Source organism: Anarrhichthys ocellatus, unplaced genomic scaffold (genome assembly GCF_004355925.1).
Source record: "Anarrhichthys ocellatus isolate YVR2014 unplaced genomic scaffold, GSC_Weel_1.0 scaffold133, whole genome shotgun sequence".
NCBI classification, from domain to species: Eukaryota; Metazoa; Chordata; class Actinopteri; order Perciformes; family Anarhichadidae; genus Anarrhichthys; species Anarrhichthys ocellatus.
The window spans coordinates 373,523-395,039 of record NW_022280163.1 but is presented as its reverse complement, the minus strand read 5'-3'; the positions used below and the strand labels follow the sequence as shown (position 1 = coordinate 395,039).

Genomic DNA, 21,517 nt, shown 5'->3' with positions numbered 1-21,517 from the left:
CAAATTTAAATATTAGACAAAGATAACACAAGTAAACACAAAATGCATTGTCAATTAAATGTATATTTTCTGTATATCAGTCTCTATTTCTAGATCTCTATCCTCAGAGCATTAACCTCGCTGAAAGGACGTAACAGACACGTCAATGCTGTCAATCCGTGATCCCTACAGACGGACCCCCCGCCGCAGTTTAGGTAAGAAACTTTTATACACACAGTTGTTTGAAAGAAATGTTTTCACAGCAACTTAAAGACACATTTGAGAGGGAGAGGGAACCTGTTTAACTTTCTAACACTAGTAGTTTTAATATGATTCCGCTTAGAGCTATCATAACAAGATTTGTTTTAATCCATTAAAATACAATCTTATAGTGTATAGAATCGAGTGTTTTCATGAAGAGAACTTGACATGCTATGTAAGCACAAAGACAGAGTAAGTACCAATAAATAAATACAATTAAGAACAAATAGATATTGTATATTTGCTTAAAGAAAACACACCTTACAAACAATGGTTGCAATCTATTTTTGTTTGTTTGTTTAGATAAAATGAATAGAAAGACTGGGCCTGTCAACTGGACAAGAAGTCGAAGTGACTGACGACCAAGTACAATTTCCATTTACCTCAGAGGAGGAAGTGGAGCTTTTTGAGGATCGCCTTAAAGATCCCTCCAACTCTCAGCTGAAGAAGAGTGTGGTGAGTTTTTTTGTTTTATTAAGTATCTCAATCAAATCTGATTAAAATCAATCTTGATTTGAACTATTGTATGTAATTAACACTGGATAATACCCTGTTTGATGAAAGTGTATTTTAAAACATTCTGTAAAGTATCAGATATTAACAGTACTTTTTTGATCCATTTTAGATTTCTTCCCTGGCAACCATCGGAGGACATGATACAAAACGGGTTACACGGAACATCCTGCCCGCATGTTCAGTGATGATGTTGGGAAGACCATCAACTGGAAATTGGGATAAATGGGGAAAAAGTCCTTCAGCCAGATGGCGTCAAAGACTTTGCTCCTGCGTAAGTAACTAATATTTAATGAAAACAATTTGAAGTCCCCCAGAGCTCTTAATAAATAGTGTTCAAATTAGCATGTTTCCCAGATCTTCTCCTTTTTAAAGGTGCTAAATTCAATATTTGAATAGCAACTTCATTCTCTACTCGGGTAGATATTCCTTGACTATATATTTACATAGATAATAGTTATGTGATACATTAGCTCTCAATATAGCATAGCAAACCTTTAAATGTAAGTCAGCCACTAGCTTTTAGACTGCATGTCTGCTATATGTTGCACTGAGGGTTCATGGGATTTTGTCTGATCTGCTTGTGTGATCACAGATGCCGTCAGAAAGAATCATGTCTCACGTTCCGCCACTGATGAGGAGATTCTGAATCAGCAATGAGGTGGTTCAACCTGGCAGCAGGCGGGGGAAGCTCCAGGAGGCGTGCCACTGTCAGCATCCCTACTGAACAAACCTACATGTGTTATACATGTGATGTAAAATCCTTGTAAATGTATTTCATTTAATAAAAAAACTGTTTTTGATATTATTCATGGTTACATTTCTTTTTTCCATTAATACCTATTCAATATATAGGCTGTAATTACCTCTTTTTTTAAGATTATTTTTTGCCTTTTATTAGATAGTCAGGACGGAGAGTTGGGATTAGAACCCATGGGAGCTGCTGAAAGGACTGTGTTGGAGCCATAATGTAGTTTTGTTGTTTTCTTATGTCTTTGAGGGAAACATGGGGTGTGTACACATGCAGTCCTGACATTGAACAGTGGGTGGCACCTTAACCTAAATGTGCATATATGCAAGGGCCTGGTAATGAGGATCAGGTGTGTGTGTGGACGGGAAGCTAGCAGTTTTTGACCGTGTCAAGGTATCGTGTCCATGTAAAGTATCCTGTATTCTGGTACGGTGTCAATATGTATTTAAATAAAAGGATCAACAGATCTAAAGAAAGACAGCGCAGTGGACATTAAATGTTTGTGGAACACGCGTCCGAACAAGTTCTCCCGTTCGCCCTCCAGTGGCTTTAAAATGGATATTTGTTAAAGTCACTACAGACTGTTTTTTTAATTTTTTAGTAGAGGGTTTTATTGTTACTTGCAGAGTCCATTGTCGGATATAAATGCACACGGGATTTTACACAAACTATGCATTTATGTTCTCCAGCGTAACTGTAGATTTTAAGTCTTGAATAAATTCAACATTTTATTATTAATATAGTATTCACACTTTTATAGAGCATCTAGATGTTGGTCAGCTTGATTTGAGATATTTCTGTAGTTTTGAGTAATGGATCCGCTTTGGATCCGGGCCAAATGAGCCGCTTTATGAATGGGTCCAAATTGGAAATGGGCGGATACCGGCCGGGTCTGGTCTGGATCTTTGACGGGTATCCGTTCCAGATCCGTCCCACTGTGCAAGTGGACCCCGATCCGGACCCGTTTTGCGGATGTGTTCCGGAGCCATGATACCCCCAGGGCGGATCCGGAGCCGAGTCAGTTTGCTGGGTTTGCCTCACTGACAGTTAATCACAACCGCATGATAACGAGCCTCAGAGCAGATCGGGAAAAGGAGCAGTGTTGTGGTGGGCAGGTCTGCAGGGAGGAGGTTCCCACTGTACACAGGAGAGACACTGAGAGGTTTGTCACAGTTCACACAACACCGATACAGGTAAGATTTCCACTTCATTATCGCTGTAAACTATCAGAAATACGATTTGTGGCCTGAAACGTGTGCGACAGACTCGCTTCATTTTCATCGGTTTCTCCAACACATTCAGAGTTGGTAAAACATTTGGGTTGTTTGAACGTGTCTCTGTTTTCGACTAACACCCGCTGTTAAAAACAGCCTACATTGTGCAATAAACGTCAGCTGGCTGTTCAGTAACGTTAATAAACCGAAAACTTTAAAAGTTACCTTTTAAAAGCTCTTAGCCTACAGATATTAAGGTGAAGCTGCTAACACCGTTCATAGCTGTAACGCGATTGTGTATTGGTGTTGATGCGCAGGAGAAGCGCCGTTATGATACAAGTTATCAACTTATGTGTTCCGTATTTATAAATACGGAACACATTCCGCAGTACAGCCCCGCCCCCTTATTCACTAAAAAGTATTATTTTGTGAAGTATTATTATTAGGGGTACACACCGTTTATTTTAACTACTACACATAATAGGGAGAACATATATATAAAATAAAGTATGTCTGCTTTTTGTAACATATTTTAAAGTTAGTCGGAATTAGTAGTATTATCCAGTTGTAATTATTAAAGAGGTATTTAACCAATGTTTGCAGTTCCATAAAGTTGGAGGGTTAAAAAAGAGTGGTCATAATTGAGCATATACAGTAGAGTCTGCCATCAATGATGTAGCAGAGGCTGAGATATAGTGACTACAATGAGTCAACCTTGAATTACACCTGCAAAGCCTATATTTCCCATAGTGCAACTATCTAGGGTTTTTTCCCCCGACTTTTTAGAATTTTACAATAGGACACAGTTATTTGCTCAAGGCAAACATGTCAGCTATTCGAATAGAGCTTTGTTATTAAAGCTCATATCAGGCATGAATGGTTGTGTCCTGAGCAGTGTGACGCTGAAGCTCCACCAGCGAACTATGAACCTGCTAAAGCAAACAATGTTTGTTCTACAGACCTTACTAAATGCTCAAATACCTACCTGTCCTCTGTTATATGTTCCCTGCTGAGCCAATGCAACAACATGGCCTTCTTTAAGCTTTTCACTTCCTCTTTGGACATCTTGTTAGGGCGAGGACAGAATGTGGACACTGGCTCTTCAGTCGCTTTTCATCGGATTATACCTGCAGGTATGTGTATCGCATTTAGATTGTTTCATGATCATTGCAGTTGTATTTTGTCTGTTTTCTCAAACAGACAAAGAAGATAGCAATCAGAAATATATTTTTTTATCCTAAGGCAATCTAATTCAGATTCATAAATAAATAAAGAAAAAAGTTGGATATTTTGGGAAATATGCTTTTTCAAATTCAATACATGCTTATTCACTTTCTTGCTGAGAATCAGATGAGAGGATTGATACCACTCTCATATCTGTATGATAAATATGAAGCTACTGCCACCTGTCGCTTAGCTTAGCTTAGCACGAAGACTTCAAACTGGGGAAACAGCTAGTCTGTCTCTGCCCGACAGAAATCAATTCTGCTAACCTAAAGCTCACTCAATATCATGTTTTGTATGGATTTTAAAAAAATGCTTAATCAACGTCTATTTCAAGTCTTTATGCTGAACTCAGCTAACCGTTTGCTGGTTCCAGCTCCATATTTACCGTTGATGAGACAGTGGTATCAATCTTCTCATTTAATTCTAAGCCAGAAAGCAAAAGGGAAAATTTCCCTAAAATGTTTAACTTATAACGTTCAGTCCTTTTTCAATTTACAGAACTAATGCAACCCTCCTACCTGCAGGTACCCACATGCTACCCATCATGCACTTTGAACGGACTTGTGGCTGATTGCGCCTCACGGCGGCACTACAGTGTTCCTGCTCTGCCTCCCAACATCACCCACCTCTACCTGGAGATGAACTACATCAGTGAGATCAACAGCAGCTCGCTCAGAAGCTATGACCAGCTGCAGGAGTTAGATCTCGGAAAGCAGAGTGTGCAGCTCGTCATCAGGAACAACTCTTTCCTCAGGCAGAGGAGATTGAAAAAGTTGGTGCTAGGCTTCAATATTGGCCTTCAGATGGAGCCGGGGGCTTTCAAAGGACTGTTCAATTTACAACACCTCTTCTTGGATTACTGCGATTTGGCAGACTCCATACTAGCAGACAGCTATCTGCAGCCGCTTTTGTCCCTGGAAACGCTCGACCTCTTTGCTAATAAAATAGTGAGAGTTCGACCCGGACTGTTCTTTTCAAGACTTTCAAAGTTCACACAGCTAAACCTCAAATTGAATCAGATTGAACGATTGTGTGAAGATGATCTTGTTGGTTTCCGGGGGAAATACTTCAAACTCCTGAACTTGCAATCCAATAAGTTCTATACCAGCTATAGTGAAGGCTTTGACTGGGAGAGCTGCGGTAACCCTTTCAGAGGGATGGGTTTTATAACCCTTGACTTATCCAGCAATGGGTTTAGCATGAACACAGCGAGGCAATTTTTCAAAGCAATAGAGGGTACTCCGATTGGTCACCTTTTATTCTCTGGATACGTAGGCAAAGGCTTCTCATATGACAACCTTCCCGACCCAGATAAAAGCACATTCCAAGGCCTCGTGAACAGTTCAGTTACCATTTTGGATCTGTCTAAAAACCGTATATTTGCTTTGCAGGAGGCTTTTTTAAGTCCTCTAAAGGATGTGATCATTATTGACATTTCCATGAACAAAATCAATCAGATTAACAGAAATGCTTTCGCCGGTCTTCAAGGACATTTACGATTGCTCAACCTGTCATCCAACCTCCTGGGGGAAATATACTCTCACACATTCACCAATCTGATGGACCTTCGAGTGTTGGATTTATCCAACAACCACATTGGTGCATTAGGAGACAAAGCATTCAGCGGTCTTCCAAAATTACGAGCGTTATATCTGACTGGAAATTCACTGCGAGACCTGGGTTCTCCGGCGCCATTACCAAATTTAGAGTATCTATTTTTGAGCGACAATAAACTGAAATCTTTAAGTAAAATCGTTGCATTGGGCAAAAACTGTATCCACGTAGATGTTGCAGACAACAGATTAACTAACTTGGAGGACGTTTATGATATTTTTACTAATTTCAATCATCTGAAGAATTTCTTGTATGGGGGCAACTCCATCAAGTGGTGCACACCGAGTCCGAAAGTTACTGTACCTCGTAGTAATAGTTTGCAAGTGCTGGATCTTCACGACAGTTCCCTGCATACCATTTGGGCGCAGGGGAAGTGCCTCGACCTTTTTGATAATCTAGAGAATCTGCTCGGTCTTAATTTAAGCCTGAACTCACTTGCGACTCTCCCACAAGGGATTTTCCGCAGCCTAGGCTCGATCATAGAGATCGACCTCTCGTCCAATGCTTTAACCTATCTGCAGCCGGACATCTTTCCGATCGGCCTGAAGAGACTCGACCTCTCAAACAACTTTTTAGCTTCCTCGGACCCGGCGATTTTACAGTCTCTGAGCTTCCTCAGCCTGGCTGCGAATCGGTTCCACTGCGATTGCAGTCTGGAGAGCTTCGCGAAGTGGCTGAACACGACGAATGTAACCTTCCTGAGCCCAATTGAGGAGTACAGGTGTGAGTTCCCAGCCGCTCTCCAGAATCTTCCTCTGCTGGAATACTCCACGATCGTCAAACCGTGTGAGGAAGACGACGAAAAGGCCGTCCAAGATCTTAAATTTGCTCTCTTCATCTTGTCTGCTCTCCTCATACTCGCCGTGGTCCTCAGCGGGATCGTCTACGCCAGTCTCCGAGGGCGCATATTCATCATCTACAAAAAGATCGTGGGTAGGGTTCTCAAGGGCCCGAAGCCTCCCATGGACGAAGTGCAGCACGATGCCTTCCTCTGTTTTAGCGACAACGACTATGGCTGGGTGGAGGCTGCTCTGCTGAAGAAGCTGGATAACCAGTTTTCGGAGGAGAACCTCTTCCGCTGCTGTTTCGAGGCCAGAGACTTCCTGCCAGGCGAGGATCACCTTTCCAACATCAGAGATGCCATCTGGGGCAGCAGGAAGACCGTGTGCGTTGTCTCCAAAGAGTTCCTTAGGGGTACGGTTTGTCTGACTTTCATTTATAGTAACAGGCACAAAGTTACATAAGTCTGCTTCATTTTCGACCATGAAATATTTTTTTCCCTTTCTTTCAAGGAACAGTTTGACATTTTAAAAGATGCACTAATTTCCTTTCTAGCCGAGAGTTGGATGAGAAGATTCATATTGTTCTCCTATATGTTTGTGTTTGCTGACCTCCAGTGGTTGTCACACTTTTCACCTGGCTACTTTCTTGGCCATGGCACAGTGACATATGAGACATTGCCAGCTAGCCAGCAGAGACTTGAGGAAGTCCCCTCCTCCCTGCCAAGAAATAATCCGGCGCCCAACCTCCTGTTAAACCACAATTTGATGCTTTAGCACTTCGGTTATACTGTAGGTACAATGTTATTGATACAGTGATAATTAGTGAGCTTTAGAGGTGTTTTTTTAACCTTTAGACAGAGCCAGGCTAGCAGTTTCCCCCAGTCTTAATGCTAAGCTAAGCTAAATATCTGCAGACTGTAGCGTAAAATTTGACCAACAGATATAAAAATGGAATTGTTCTTATCATCTAACGATCACCACTGAATGAGTCCTGTCATTTCTTTGAATGTGGGTAAGTGCGGCGGTGGGGGCCGCAAAAAAAACTGCGAAGAGTTGTTAAAGCAAAAATAAACTTTTGGAGAAACACAACCCGACGTCGCGTCGCGCCTATCACTTTCCCGGCGATCCAGAGTTGTGCGACCCTGCCGTGACGGAACAAGAGATGTTCGTCGTCATGCATTCAGTTGGAGTCAATGGGCCATTGAGTGACACTCCCACACCATTGTTGTTGTGAATGTTTAATTATTTCACACGTTATTACTCCTCTATTACTCCTTTCAACCCTGACAAAGGTGGAGGTTAAAGAAACTAACTGGGTGGCGTCTCTCTCTAGATGGTTGGTGCCTGGAGGCGTTCACTTTGGCCCAGGGCCGGATGCTGGAGGAGCTGACCAACGTACTGATCATGTTGGTGGTGGGGAAGGTGTGTACAAGGCCGCCGAGTTACTGTCTTTACACCCAGGCCGTAACAAACAAGTAGTCATGTGATCCATTGTCACAAAAATATTGATCATGGGTGATTTAAAAAAAAAAATAGTCAAATGTTAAATTGACATTGTTACACAAAGGGCAGAAAAGTCGTGCTGTGCAATTTTACTGAAGATGAAAAATAGAAAGTTCTTGACTTTCACTAACGGAACTTTTCTCCATTCTTATACGATACAACTGAAGGTGGCTCACTACCAGCTGATGAAGTACAAGGCAGTCAGAGTTTTTGTCCAGAGAAGAGAGTACCTCACCTGGCCGGAGGACCCTCAGGACCTGGAGTGGTTTTATGAGCGCCTCATCTCACAGATACTCAGAGACACCAAGGTGAAAGAGTTGGCAGAGGAGAAACCTGAGCCCGACATCCGACCTCACAATGAGGACGCTATCCAGCTTGAGGACATCAGAGCGAACGCCGTGTGAACTCCTGACTGTGTGTGGAAGAAAAGCGTTAACCAAGATCACCTGTTGAATCAGCACCAACATCCAGCTCGCCGGAGTGTCCCCAGTGAGACAGCACTACGGGTATCACCAACCTTCAGAGGAAGTAAAGGCAAAGACTGAGTCGTGCAGAACTTGTTTGGTCCTGAACAGTTTTGCCTTTTAATTTTGATGTATTTAGGCAATCTGTGGTAAGATATTAAATATATATACAGTATATACAGCGGGTAAAATAAGTATTGAACACGTCACCATTTTTCTCAGTAAATATATTTCTAAAGGTGCTATTGACATGACATTTTCACCAGATGTCGGTAACAACCCAAGTAATCCACACATACAAAGAAATCCAAACAAATTAGTTCAGAAATTAAGTTATGTGGAATAAAATGGAATGACACAGGGAAAAGTATTGAACACGCTTACTGAAATGTATTTAATACTTCGTACAAAAGCCTTTGCTGGTAATGACGGCTTCAAGACGCCTCCTGTATGGAGAAACTAGTCGCATGCATTACTCAGGTGTGATTTTGGCCCATTCTTCCACACAAACAGACTTCAAATCTTCAAGGTTCCGTGGGCCTCTTCTATGAACTCTGATCTTTAGTTCTTTCCATAGATTTTCTATTGGATTCAAGTCAGCTGATCGTCTGGGCCATTCTAGCAGCTTTATTTTATTTCTCTGAAACCAGTTGAGAGTTTCCTTGGCTGTGTGTTTGGGTTCATTGTCTTGCTGAAATGTCCACCCTCGGTTCATCTTCATCATCCTGGTAGATGGCAGCAGATTTTTATCAAGAATGTCTTGGTACATTTTTCCATTCATCCTTCCTTCAATTATATGAAGTTTGCCAGTGCTGTATGCTGACAACCCACACCATGATGTTCCCACCTCCAAACCTCACTGTTGGTATGGTGTTTTTGGGGTGATGTGCAGTGCAATTTCACCTCCAAACATGGTGTGTATTATGGCATCTGAAGAGTTCAATTTTGCTCTCATCTGACCAGACTCTATTCTCCCAGAATTTCACAGGCTTGTCTAAATGTTGTGCAGCAAACTTTAAACAAGCTTCAACATGCTTTTTCTTCAGCAGTGGAGTCTTGCGTGGTGAGCCTTGGCTCTTGCACAACTCTTCTGATGATTCATTTCACTCCTCTGTCGGAAATCTTTCGAGGAGAACCTGATTGTCGCCAGTTTGTGGTGAAATGATGTTCCTTTCACTTCCGGATTATGGCCACAACAGTGCTCGCTGGAACATTCAGAAGTTTTGAAATCTTTCTGTAACTATTGTCATCAGTATGTTTTGCAACAATAAGGTTGCGAAGGTCTTGAGACAGCTCTTTGCTTTTACCCATCATGAGGTGTTTCTTGTCGATACTTATTTTACCCGCTGTGTGTGTGTGTATATATATGTGTATCTATCTATCTATCTATCTATCTATATATCATTGTCCACATTTACAGCCCTCCATGGCAATGAGAAGAAATGATTAAGTTATTATGTTGTTGGAATTAATAAAGTGTTAACTGAATGAAATGTTTCCGATGAATGAAGTGTAATAACAGTAAGCATCTGCTCGTCAGCTGTTCTCGCTAATATCTCTTTTTCTTTCTTTTTGTAATTACATTTTTTTTGAATAGGCAATATGTTTACAAACACGCTTCAACAACTTTACAAAAATCCCTCTTACAGATTTTTATATGCATGTAAATATGCTTATGCACAGAAAACCAAACATATTAACGCGTCAGTATTTTGTGTGTCGTAACTCAGGAGAAGTCTCATTCCTTCACTTCCAGTAGTACACGTCCGTGTCAACTTATTCATTTTAAATATTGCCAAAATTGCTTTAATTAATGCTTCATTGCATTGCTTCCAGTGTAGGTGGTCTGTTCTCACTAATATCGAATGCGTTGTTCTCTCCAGCAGCCTGCAGGATGAAGCAGATCCCCAGAGACTGGCTGTGGTTGTTAATCACTGCAGCTCAATGCAGACCTGAACATGGCCGTGTTGAAAAAGTTATTGGCCAGTTTGGCTTGTCGACATGTGGAGCTGCTCTTGATCTTATGATCCCTATAGTTGCATGGTTTCCGGGAATGCCGCCTCAGACTTCAAGTGTATAACACTTCAAATATACAAACATTGCAATACTTTCATCAGCGGGCCGTCGGACAAATCTCCATCGTGTTACGTCGTTCGGCGACAGACGGTGACTCAACAGACATGTATTTAAATGGAAAGCTCCACCATAGCAACTTAAACTGAAGACGCCTTTTGAAATTCATCTTCCAGCTGGTCCACGAGATTCCTGAGGCTTTAAGTGAAACCGTCCAATAACAGAATGCTTGAGTCGTGAAAAGAGTCTCTCAAAGTATAAGATTTGTTTTCATGGTTGCATCAGAACTCCTATAAAACTCTCTTTAAATCCATTCAATAGGATTTTCTTTTTTTGCTCCTAATCTCTGCCTTGGGTTTGGTTCACCCAACCTAAACCTCCATTTAAATGATTACATCATCATTACAATCGTCCCATTTTCCTTTTTTTATATCACAGAAATAGAACCCCCAAAAATAAATCCAGAAAAAGGGAACAACTGTTCAGGTGCCTGATTGGATGAAAGGACCTCTTTTGTATTTGTATGTACTACTTTCACCACTAGATGGCGCGTGTCGTCTTTACTGGCTCTTCACGTCAAGTCTGGAGGGATCAGTGAAAACTAGTGCTAATTAGTGAGGGACCCCATGAAGACTGTTTCTAGTGACACCCATCCAACAAAGACTCCTTCTAATTGTTTCATTATAACATCGGCAGCAAAGGATTCCATCTCTCTGTCAGCACTGTGTTGGGTGTGTTGGACTCTGCGATGAGAGGGAATCTGGGGGTCAGCAGGTTCTTCTTTCATTTCAGCGGCGTGTCCGAAAACAGGAAGCCGCTCGGCAGAGGGAGCGCTTCCGTCCTGTTGGCCCCGGCCGCCTCCGTCCTCCCAGCCTTTATGAGGCAGCTGTTGGGAACATTACAGCCCCACCCGCAGGCTGCTGCTGCTTATACACTGTGGACAGTCCATTAGTCTCAGCTCATCATGCAGTTCTTTACATTTTCTGGGATTTGTACCAGTTTTGGACCTGGATGTCAGTATGCAAAATGTGGGGATCTAATAGCTATAAATGCCCAGAAAGCCTTCTGTGAATGCAACGATAATAAATCATTTGGGATAAATTATTAAAATGAAAAAAAAAGAAAAAACATTTTCACATGCACTAAAAGCGTGCACCGCCGGCCCGGCTATTATAACACACTTTATTCTCTGCTCAGGTAGACATCCCTCCTCTACGTCTTTACACAGACAATAGCTGTTTGTGGCTTTATTAATGCTCTGAATATCGTACAGAGAACCTTTACAATCCCTTTAGGGCCTTATGCAGCTTTCTGAGACCAGGATCCCACCAAACATGCTCCCTTGGGGTCCGTGGTGGAGGCCCACCGTCGGGCTCCTTTAGCGCTGTGAAATGCGAGGCACGTGTTGGCCCCACACTGAGCAGTGGGGGCAAACTGTGGGCATTAAGGTTTGATGTTGAGGAGAGTAGGCAGTAGATAAATGATTAAATATGTGCCAAGACCAAAGAACTAGTTCATTTGGTAAGTAAAAGAAAAATTGAAGACATTTTTTATTTATTTATTTTAAATTTGAAAAAGCTTTTCCCTTACAATTTTTTAAATTAAGAACCATATTCTTGTAACTTTCATTTAAATTGTTTTTGACAGTTTCAAGACTCCTTGGACAAAAAGATCAATGAAAATGAATAATTACAAAATCTGCTCCTCTGCTGATCAAACGAGAGAGAAACCACTGTTCCACTTCCGTATCTCTGGCTCCACCAAGATCTCATTTGAAAAGTGGAAGCAAATGTTGACCTTGTAAACGAGCTCTCCAGCTCGCCGTCCTCAGTTATTCCAGGCCGGCAGAATGTACTGAGAACAGACACGCAGGCCTCTGAGCTTCTCCCTGGCTGGGGGAAATGTAATAAACCCTGCCCCCATGGACGCAGTTAATATTTGACCTGTTTGAGCAAATATAATTACAGGGATGCTCAAGCACAAGCCTGCGGAGGGATCCTCTGAGGGAAGGGGGCTCATCTTCACTGCAGTGAGGAGGAGGAGGGGGTCTGAGGCTGAAGGGGAACACAAACTGATCTCTGTCAGCCAAGAATAAAGTCTTTCCTTCGACTCGGGAGCATCAAGCGAACCCGTGTGGGCGGTTTACTTATGTAATGTTTTATGGGGCTTGTTTGTGGAAGTTTGTTCTGGGGTTGAGGGGCGTTGAGGGGATGAGAGGGAAAATAACCAGCAGAAGCACAGCTGTACTTTTCCTCTGGAGCTCAATCTGAGACTCATCCCTCAATTCTTCCAGCTGCTGCTTGGAGCCAAGATTGTGGTTGAAAGTAGTTGAAGCTAATGCTGATGATGAGTTAACACCCCGTAGCCACAACAAGTGAAAAGTGTCTGGGAAGCAGAAATAATAAAGCACTAAATTAGAGATGTCAGAGCAGCTCAGTGAGGAGAAGAAGAGAGGTGGGATCTCTGGAGTGAACTGCTTCCTGTGAACAGGACGATCAAAAAGAGATGACGAGCTTGAGTTTGGTGCTTCAGTCGCCTGTCCATAAAACAGTCTTTGTGAATGACTGGGTTGGGACCCACAGGTGGGTCGCAGGACTATTTATTAAAATAAATTAGCAGAATTTCTTCCATAGACTTCCATTTAACATTTCTATCTGCAGTTCACTTTTGAGCCACATGAGGGAGCCTGAATGTTCGTATTGTTCTGATAATTGTAGCTACTAATAACACCGCTTCTAATGTAAAAGCCTAGCGTATTCGGTTAAAAGAATGAGGTCATCCGTTATGTTTAGGTGGCTACATTTGGTCTCATTGAAGTATTTAACATGCATTTATGTTTCCAATAGTGTGTGTGCATGAAACAAAGTTGATTCATCAAACGTACAGTACATCTCTTCTAAATGTCTGGCACTAATTCCCTCTTCACACGATGTGCAGAGATCAGGCCTGCTGTGAACTGCACTCAGCCGGGATGGATTCAGTAGCGCAGAGAGAGAGAGAGAGAGAGAGATTGATTGATTGATTGATTGATTGAGTTGTGTCCTGTTTAGATGGACTGCTCAATAAGGGACAGTTCAAGTCTGAGGGGAATCTGTCTCTTTTACAGTGTTTACCAGAGCTCTTCACTTTGATTCGGATAAATCTCTGCGTTCATCCCTACGAGACTCGTCTCTCTCTCTCGTTATTGTAAACATATCGATTGCAGCTGTTTTAAACGCTGAATGTGAACAATATTGGAGAAGGCTAATAAACGAACTGCAGTCATAAAACGGCTCCCGTTTCAAAGACGAAACAGTCAGCAGATTCTGTTCCAATGTTGCCCTGGAAATATTACATAAACAGTAATAATATACATTTGTTGAACTGCGGCTGGGTCGCTTCCTTGGTGCTTTTCATACCAGAGCTGTAATGAAAGCGGTCTGCCTCAGCAGGCCCAACAGTTCAGAGAAGTCCTCGCTGCTGATGTGTAATGAATCTACACATCTATTGACTCCTAAAATCATTACGGTTATTTATTTTTATGCCATTCCCAAATTGAAAAAGTTGCTGCTCAGAAATGCTGCAGATTGACTCTGAGAAGAAGAGATCTGTGTCACCAGCAGCAATAGTCTGGTGTAAATCAAGTCTACATGAGCATAAAGAGCAGGCCGGTTTAAATCCAGTCGCTGACCTCAGGTCAGGTGTAACCAATAGCACTGAAGCTGCCGGCGGTTACGAGACAATGAAACAGGTGTAGGCTGCTGTGATTAAAGATGCAGCTTCTTCTGTGAACGGGGCCTCCTCCCATTTTATGGTCCGAGCGTGCGTATGTGCGTGTGTGTGTACAACAGACAGGAAGAGCGGACAATGGGGACATAGAGTGATAAAATAAAAAGACATTTTAATCATACAGTACATCTTTTATCTGAGGCGTGTGGAGACAGGATTGAACACTCGACTCCCACCAAGACTAAAAAAAAAAGGTGTCTTTTTTTTCACTGACTTGTAAAAATGTGGCACATTTTCGTTCCGGCTGATGTGATCATATCTGACGACAAGTACTGACAATTAATCACAATATCACAATATATACTATACCATTTTATGTCAGTGCAAACGGCGGCTGTATGAGTATATTAAACACTGTAGTTAGCAAAATTCCATGACGGTGCTTTTGGGAAAAGACCGGTAATTTCCCATAATTATATAGCTTTAGCAACAGTGTAAAATGGAAGACATAATGTGGCACGTGAAGACCTGGTGAGTAGAAAAAAGACATGTAAACAGATTATAGTTAGTAGGGCTGTGCTGCTTGGTGGAACACATTGAGGCACTTGGTAAGCAAACGCGTCACAAACCTTGTTCGATTGCACAGACAGACATTATGTGTCAGTCCATTTTTTTTTTTTTTGCTACTTGTTCTGGATATCGAGTGTTTATTAAAATATGAATTTGTCATCAACATAAGCTTTCAGAAGAGGGGTTGGTAGTGATCGCAATAGGAGGCACGCTGGTTTCAGTTCTTGGCACGCTGAACTCTGAAGCTGAATTGCACTTCACTTTCAACGTCCTGTTAAAACAGTAGAGTTTCTTTGGAGAGGCGGAGGACGCCCGCTGTCTTTTGGAGTTCCGCTTGCACTTTTTGACGCTTTCCTCCCGTGTGACGGAAATACTTTTGAGCTTCTCCTGGTTGCCAGGGATTCTACAACAAGCGTCAGTTTGTGGGGTTGGATCTGTAGTTGTGGATACGTGGTTATCGCCGCAACAAAGGTCACTGTCCCTTCCCGTCTGTCTTTCATGTCTGCTTGTGTGTGGTGAGCACGGTGAGGGGGAGGAGGGGCACCGAGTCTGAGCTTGCGTCAGGGCTGGGGTGCTGATATTTTGGCTACTGTCGAGGCTTGAGGGCCCCGTTTCGTTTCTGTGGTCGTCCTCGTGTCCAGCAGGCTCTGAGCCAGGAGCCGGGTCCGTGTCCTGGTTCAAAGCCGCGGTTGTGGGTCTCTGCTCTCTAGCTGAACCAGCCTGCAGGGTTGCCGTGTGGACGCAATACTTCCTGAAATGGCAGCTGTGGGCAGGTCCTTGCCTGGGGGCCACTACTCTTCCCTGGGAGCAGTGGTGGAAATGGGAGGGGGGGCAGTGGACATAGTGCATACGGCACTCTGTATGTGTGTAGACCGGGTCCAGGTTTGTAGGGAACAGAGGTGGGTTTTGTGTGCCCGGGGTGTTTCCTGAGAGCGGGAGGAGCTGTGGGGTGGGGAGGCAGGAAGGAGAGTCCTGGGGAGGCTGAGCACAGGAGTGGGGGGTCCACTGCTGAGACGGGTGGTGAGCAGGTGAGGGGTCCCCGCAGGTGCAGTTAGCGTTTTGAGAGTACTGGCACCTGGATTTTGTGCTCTGTGCGGCCACGAGGCCGTTCTCAGGGCCGGTTCTGCCGGTCTCGGTTTTGCTCTTGTAATAGATGTGGGAGTAAGGGCCATTGTGGTGCTGAGGTGGGATTCCATTGTAGAGCTGAGCACACACCTCCTGCTCCTCTCTGGGTATATCTTCAGTCTTCTGACCGGAGGCCAGGGGCTCCAACTCGTAATGCTCCACCTCCCCACCCCTGCTGTCCAGCTGGTACTTCCCCAGGCCGGAGCCTTTCCCTTGAGGTGAGGGGCTCATGGATGTGACCTCGGAGAACACCTGGCACTGCATCTTTTTGGGTAGGGGGATCTGGCCGCAGGTCCCCTGGGGTCCCAGACAGCGACACATGCACTGAAAGAAGAAGGTGGCAAAGGCCCAGCTGATGCACATGATCAGCATCATGAACGTGCCCAGCTGGGTGTAGGCCAAGACGGTCGAGGGCATCATCATGGCACCGGCAACAAAGGTGGTCAGTGCCGCCATGGCGATGGCAGAGCCCATGCGGCTGAGGGAGAAAATTACCTTTCCCTCGCGGTCGGGCTCAGGGGCGAGCCGGTAGGCCACGCCGTAGTGGACGGCGAAATCCACGGAGAGCCCAACCGCAACGGATATGGTGACGGACTCCAGGACATTCAGTTCCCAGCCCAGGAGCACCAGGGACCCGACCGTGACGAAGATGGTGCCAGCGATGGACAGGATGGCATACAGACTGATGATGACATTCCAGGTGGTCAGCAGCATAACGCTGAAGGCCACAGCCACCGACAGCGCCATGGCAACCAGAGTGCCGTCCGACAGGCTGTCCTGGAGGTCGTAGAATTCCAGGTTGCTGATGAACCAGCCGTGGCTGAGGCCTGTTGGGGCATTCCGGAGCTCCTCAGCGATCCAGGCATCCACCTGGAACAGAACAACGGTCGTTAATGTCAGAAGAACCAAAGCAGATACAAAACGTATCCTTTACATATAAACACCTAGGTACTACAACCTCAAGGTAGAACTGGTACATCTTCTCATAGGCCAGGGTGAAGAGGTAGGTGCTCTTGAACTCCAACACTATGGCTCTGATGGTGTCGTTGATGTCGAATCGAGGTCCGGGGGTCTTGCTGTCTAAATGGTAGTTCGTACTCCGATCCAGCTCCATGATGGCCCTCTTGATACACAACTCAAAGACTTCCTGCTTGTAGGGGAAGGTGGACTGACTGCAGCAGGGGTAGACGGAAGCCTCCTCACAGTCCTGGTTCTCCATCCACTGTTGACAGAAGGAGGGGTTTGAAGTTCATTATATTCAGTGGAATTTTCAAAATGAAACCACAGTAATTATACCGGGTAGTGTCAGTAAGATGTCCTTCAATGTATACATGTATATACTTAGTACAAATTGAGCACTGACCTGTTTGAACGTCTCAATGAAGCAGCTGGTGAAGTCCTGCTCCTCGGACTGAAAGATAAAGCTCTGATTTCTCAGCTTCTGGCAGAAGTTGAGGATCCACAGCTGAGAGGCTGGACTGGCAATGTTAAAGCTGCTGTCCAGTATTAGCTTTCCCTTGTTCTTTGGGTTCAGGGGGTCACCATTATCCACGGGCATCACGCCCCAGATGATGGTGATAGGCATGTGGAGGTCCTCGCCGTGATGAACCCTCTCGAACATGAAGAGCTTCTTGTACTCGGCGTCGTAGCGCTCGAACGGGTGCGAGGAGCGGAACACCTGAAACTCTGCCAGCTCCAGAGACGGGAGCTTCATCTTTGGGTTGACGCAAACCACATAGGCCCCGCCCACCGTAATGGCGAGGAACCCGAAGAGCCAGAGGTAGCGCAGTTTGATGACGATGCAGGGCAGCACCTTCTCGAAGAAGATCCGGGACCCCTCTGAGGCGGTGAACAGGCAATTGTTGGCCTTCTGACAAAGACCTGCCCAGAAAGTCCGGGTGCAGTAACCCCTTTGTGGGTGCGGAGGCTTGGTGCAGGGGAACATGCTGGGCAGGTAGCGTTCATGTAGCACCACCACAGCCGGGAGCCACGTCACCATGAGAATATAGTTCACCAATATGGCGGTGCCTGCGTAGACACCAAAACAGCGTATGGCGGTGATGTTGCTGACGTAATTGGCATAAAAAGCGGCAGCGGTGGTGAAGCTGGTGACGAACATGGACAGCGCAGCGTGTTGTAGCGTCACACCGACCGTCTCGGCCAGCTCAGCGTGTGGTTTGTCGAACTTGGTGTAGTTCCACACATCGCAGAGCACGAAGGCGTCATCCGCGCCGATGCCGACCAGGATGATGAGGGCCGTGAGGTTCATGAAGGGGAAGAACTCAAAGTTGAAGACCAATCGGTAAAGAAAGTACGACACGATCAGCGAGCTGATGATGGCTATTATCGTCATCAGAGTGATGAAAACGGAGCGTGTGTACACGCACATGACCAGCAGGACGATCACTATGGCTATGGCGGGGTACACTGTGTCCGTCAGGAGGTAGTCCTGGAAGAGGTCGTGTTTGATGCCGAACTCGATCCCTGTGACTGTGGTGATGCCGTCTGAGGAGTTCCAATTCTCGAAATTGTCTAAGTAAATGTTCATCATCGACTCTCCTTTCTCTGTGGGCGAGAAGAGCATGCTGTGTTTGAGCACGGGCAGAGAGTACTCCAGGCTCTTGGTACTGAGGAAGTCTTTGTCCACCAGGAAGTGAAGAACTTGGTAGACGGCATTGTACTTGGTGCACTTCCGGGGCACGGTGCCGCACTTGAGCTGGTCTTTCCTTCGCAGGGCTATGTCCCAGCAGTCGGGTACCAGCGTGCCGTTGTGGTAGTACTTGGCGCATGAGCGCAGGATCTTGAGCGTGTGCGATACGTCGCGCTCTGTGATCTTCTGGCAGGACGACCTGTTGGCGAGGGCGGCAATGTAGTTGCCGAGCGTCCAGCTTGGACAGCAGGAGGCGTCATTGGTGCGCTGACAGAGACTCCAGTAGTCGCGATGGGAACGCACCTGGGAACGGAGAGAAAAAGTGAATTGACAAATAAATAGAAATCCTGTATCATCACCAGTCTGGAGGATTGTGCTGTCCTACGCACCCTTGTGTTGTCCAGATTGCACATAGATTTGATAGCCTGAATACTCCACAGGTTCTTCCCCTCAGCTGATGTGAACACCAGTCTAGAGTAACGGTCACCTGCATAAGGAAAAGACCTTTGTTACTCAAATGGGAATACCATCTTTCTTGAGTTAATAAAACTTAGGACATATGAGACAATTCTACCATCTGACTGAAAACCCCCCGTTACAAACAGATATGCAGCTATACTGTGAGCCTACTTGCGTAAACAGTACATTTTGTAGATTACTTTTATTTTAATTCCACTCAAAATACATATTAATATATTTGTAATTTTTACATGTGTTGTACTGAGGTTCATGTGAGTTCACCCAGGATCCTTTGGGGGCTGTTTGGGACTTTCAGGGAGCCTTTTGGTTGTTCTTTATCATCTGGTCTAAATCGGATTGGTGTCACTTCCGTATTCTTACCTGGCACATCACAGAAGAATTCTTTACTGAAGTCCCACTCTGCTTGCCGTTTGTCTCTTTCAAAGTGGTCCTCGGGCCATCTGGGTTCTTGGTGACTAAAAAACAATAATAATAATTTAAAAAAGAAAGATTAGCACCATCCACATTACTTAGATGTTTGTTTTATTCAATCAGCCAGAAAGGCAACTTTAAAAAAACATGGCCATTCATTTTATGCTTGAAACTAGAATCACTGCCTCGCAGTCATGTGGCAGTTTACACGTGCGTCCCCGAGTGTGCACATCTGTGTCTGTCCACGGGGAGTCTCGCATTCTGCTGCAGCAAACTGTGTAATCATTTGGATGGCCAGTTATTGCTGCTTGCTCGAGGACTTCTCGTGGTCAATAACATCTTTTATTGCTTGTTTTATACTGCCACTCACTCACTACTCTTAACCTGGCCGGTAGGGGGTCGCTAGTAACACAGCGGAGTGCATCTTGACCCCCAGCTGCTACTGTGCGGCCAGAGACTCAGTTACCTATTGTCGAAAAACAAGACTTGGAGCATATAGAAACCATAGACTGTATATAAGAAGTGGATGCAGTCATCGTGACGTCACCCATTGGTTTGTGGACTGACGTTTTGAGGCCTTGACTTCGGTGTTTTCGCCGTCGCCATCTTGGATTACGGCCATTGCCATGTTGTTTTTTTTGCAACCCATGAACGGAAGTTACCATTTTTGGAATGCGGAGGAGTGACGCAGAGACGGCGTATACGTCTCTGGTAGCGGCAGCGACCTGTCAATCACAGTAAGCCCGCCCTAAAGCATACTCTGCTTTTTTTTTTGCTGATGCCCTGCAGAGGCTCACAGTGCATTCTGAGAAAGAGCAAAGGAAGACTCGTCGCAGGATTCTATACACAGTGGACCTGCTGTGTCCGAGGCTGCAAAGTCAACGTGATACAAAATGAAGGAAGCAGATCTGATGCTTAGTAATGAAATAACCAGCAGTAATTGCTGGTCCCCCCCCCCCCCCCCACCGAAATCAGATGAATGACGCAATGCAGTAGTAGCATACTGGTGTCATTAAAATAATAATCATAATAGTGGCTCTGATTGAACAGGGGGCCCCCGAGAGAGAGGGGGGGGGGGGGGTGCAGACAAGTCTTTGGCGTACATGTTTGCATTGTGTTCTTTCTGCAAGAATGATGCGGCGGCGGAGTGCAGGGTAGTGAAGGTGCCTGCATGCCAGCAAACGAAGGAGGATTACGCTTCAGACAGGCCTTCTTTCAGTGTGTCTCCGGAGCCCCCCAAAGAAAAGCCTCCAAACAGGAAGGCAGAGTCATCAGGTGGCTGTCAGAGAGAGACCGAGGGGGTTGACAGACGGAGGGGGACGAGGCAGGGAAGCTCGTTGACAGCAGCAGAGGCCTCTGGTGGGCGCTCCGTACGCACACAATTACATCCGCGGACAGATGCGTGCAGCGAGACAGAGGGGGAGGACAAAGGGAGCCACAGACGCAGCAGAAAGGATCCATTTTCTAATCAGCACAGTGGAGATGCAGTTTTTTTCTTAACAACATGGATATATATACACGTCAGCGTTGTGGTTATCATATATTGATTTTTTATCCCGTTTAAGCCACATTGTTACAATACATTTTTAGATCTCTGGGTTTTTACGGGATGAAGGACTTTCGACGTGAAGCCATGAACCTTTGTACGCTGAACTTGTTTTTACGTGACACTGCTTTATTCAGTGTTCTTACCGGTTTTAATCACCGGGTCCGGGTGTTTCGGAGAGGAGATCTCTGCAGTAACAACCTCCTGAACGTTGAACACTGAAGGAATCCAAACCTCGAGAAGCTGACTGCAATGAAGCAATGAATGACTACTTCAGGACACGACCAAGCACCGTCGTTTGTTACTCGAGTTTTGATTGAGAGCAGAACCTGACATATTGTGCGTTTAATTGGTAGTTAGGGAGATGCCTAAATCCAGGCTAAACTAAAGCCAATACAGCTCAAATATTAATAGAAGCAGGAAAAACAGATCTGACATTGAGCATTAATTTGACTTGAAGAGAGACACCAGACAGAGAGAGAGAGAGAGAGAGACAGACAGAGAGAGAGACAGAGAGAGAAACACAGACAGTCTCACAGACAGACTCACAGACAGAGAGACAGACAGAGAGACTCACAGACAGAGAGACTCACAGACAGAGAGACAGACTCACAGACAGAGACACTCACAGACAGACAGACTCACA

General features: G+C 44.9%; 2 protein-coding genes and 1 long non-coding RNA gene across 3 annotated transcripts in view; 2 read left to right on the top strand and 1 right to left on the bottom strand.

Annotated features, from left to right (window-relative positions):
- Positions 1-26: 26 nt before the first annotated feature.
- On the top strand, positions 27-1,525 carry LOC116399860 (uncharacterized). The gene is made up of 4 exons (XR_004213866.1): positions 27-194; positions 544-696; positions 866-1,027; positions 1,349-1,525. It is a non-coding gene; the product is annotated as an uncharacterized LOC116399860 (long non-coding RNA).
- A 1,098-nt stretch (positions 1,526-2,623) lies between these two features.
- LOC116399882 (toll-like receptor 5) lies at positions 2,624-8,526 on the top strand. The gene is made up of 5 exons (XM_031877336.1): positions 2,624-2,697; positions 3,792-3,851; positions 4,470-6,753; positions 7,675-7,763; positions 8,012-8,526. The coding sequence occupies exons 2-5, from the start codon at positions 3,804-3,806 to the stop codon at positions 8,246-8,248; spliced, it is 2,658 nt and encodes an 885-aa protein (XP_031733196.1). The 5' UTR covers positions 2,624-2,697; positions 3,792-3,803; the 3' UTR covers positions 8,249-8,526.
- A 5,711-nt stretch (positions 8,527-14,237) lies between these two features.
- The window catches only part of disp1 (dispatched homolog 1 (Drosophila)), a 13,225-nt gene continuing 5,945 nt past the window's right edge, over positions 14,238-21,517 (bottom strand). Inside the window, exons 4-8 of the mRNA XM_031877331.1 lie at positions 19,275-19,369; positions 18,824-18,921; positions 17,148-18,737; positions 16,743-17,006; positions 14,238-16,654 (exon numbers count right to left, since the gene is read on the bottom strand). Of these exons, the coding sequence (XP_031733191.1) occupies positions 14,819-16,654; positions 16,743-17,006; positions 17,148-18,737; positions 18,824-18,921; positions 19,275-19,369 (3,883 nt within the window). The 3' untranslated portion in view covers positions 14,238-14,818. The remainder of the gene's footprint in view (positions 16,655-16,742; positions 17,007-17,147; positions 18,738-18,823; positions 18,922-19,274; positions 19,370-21,517) is intronic.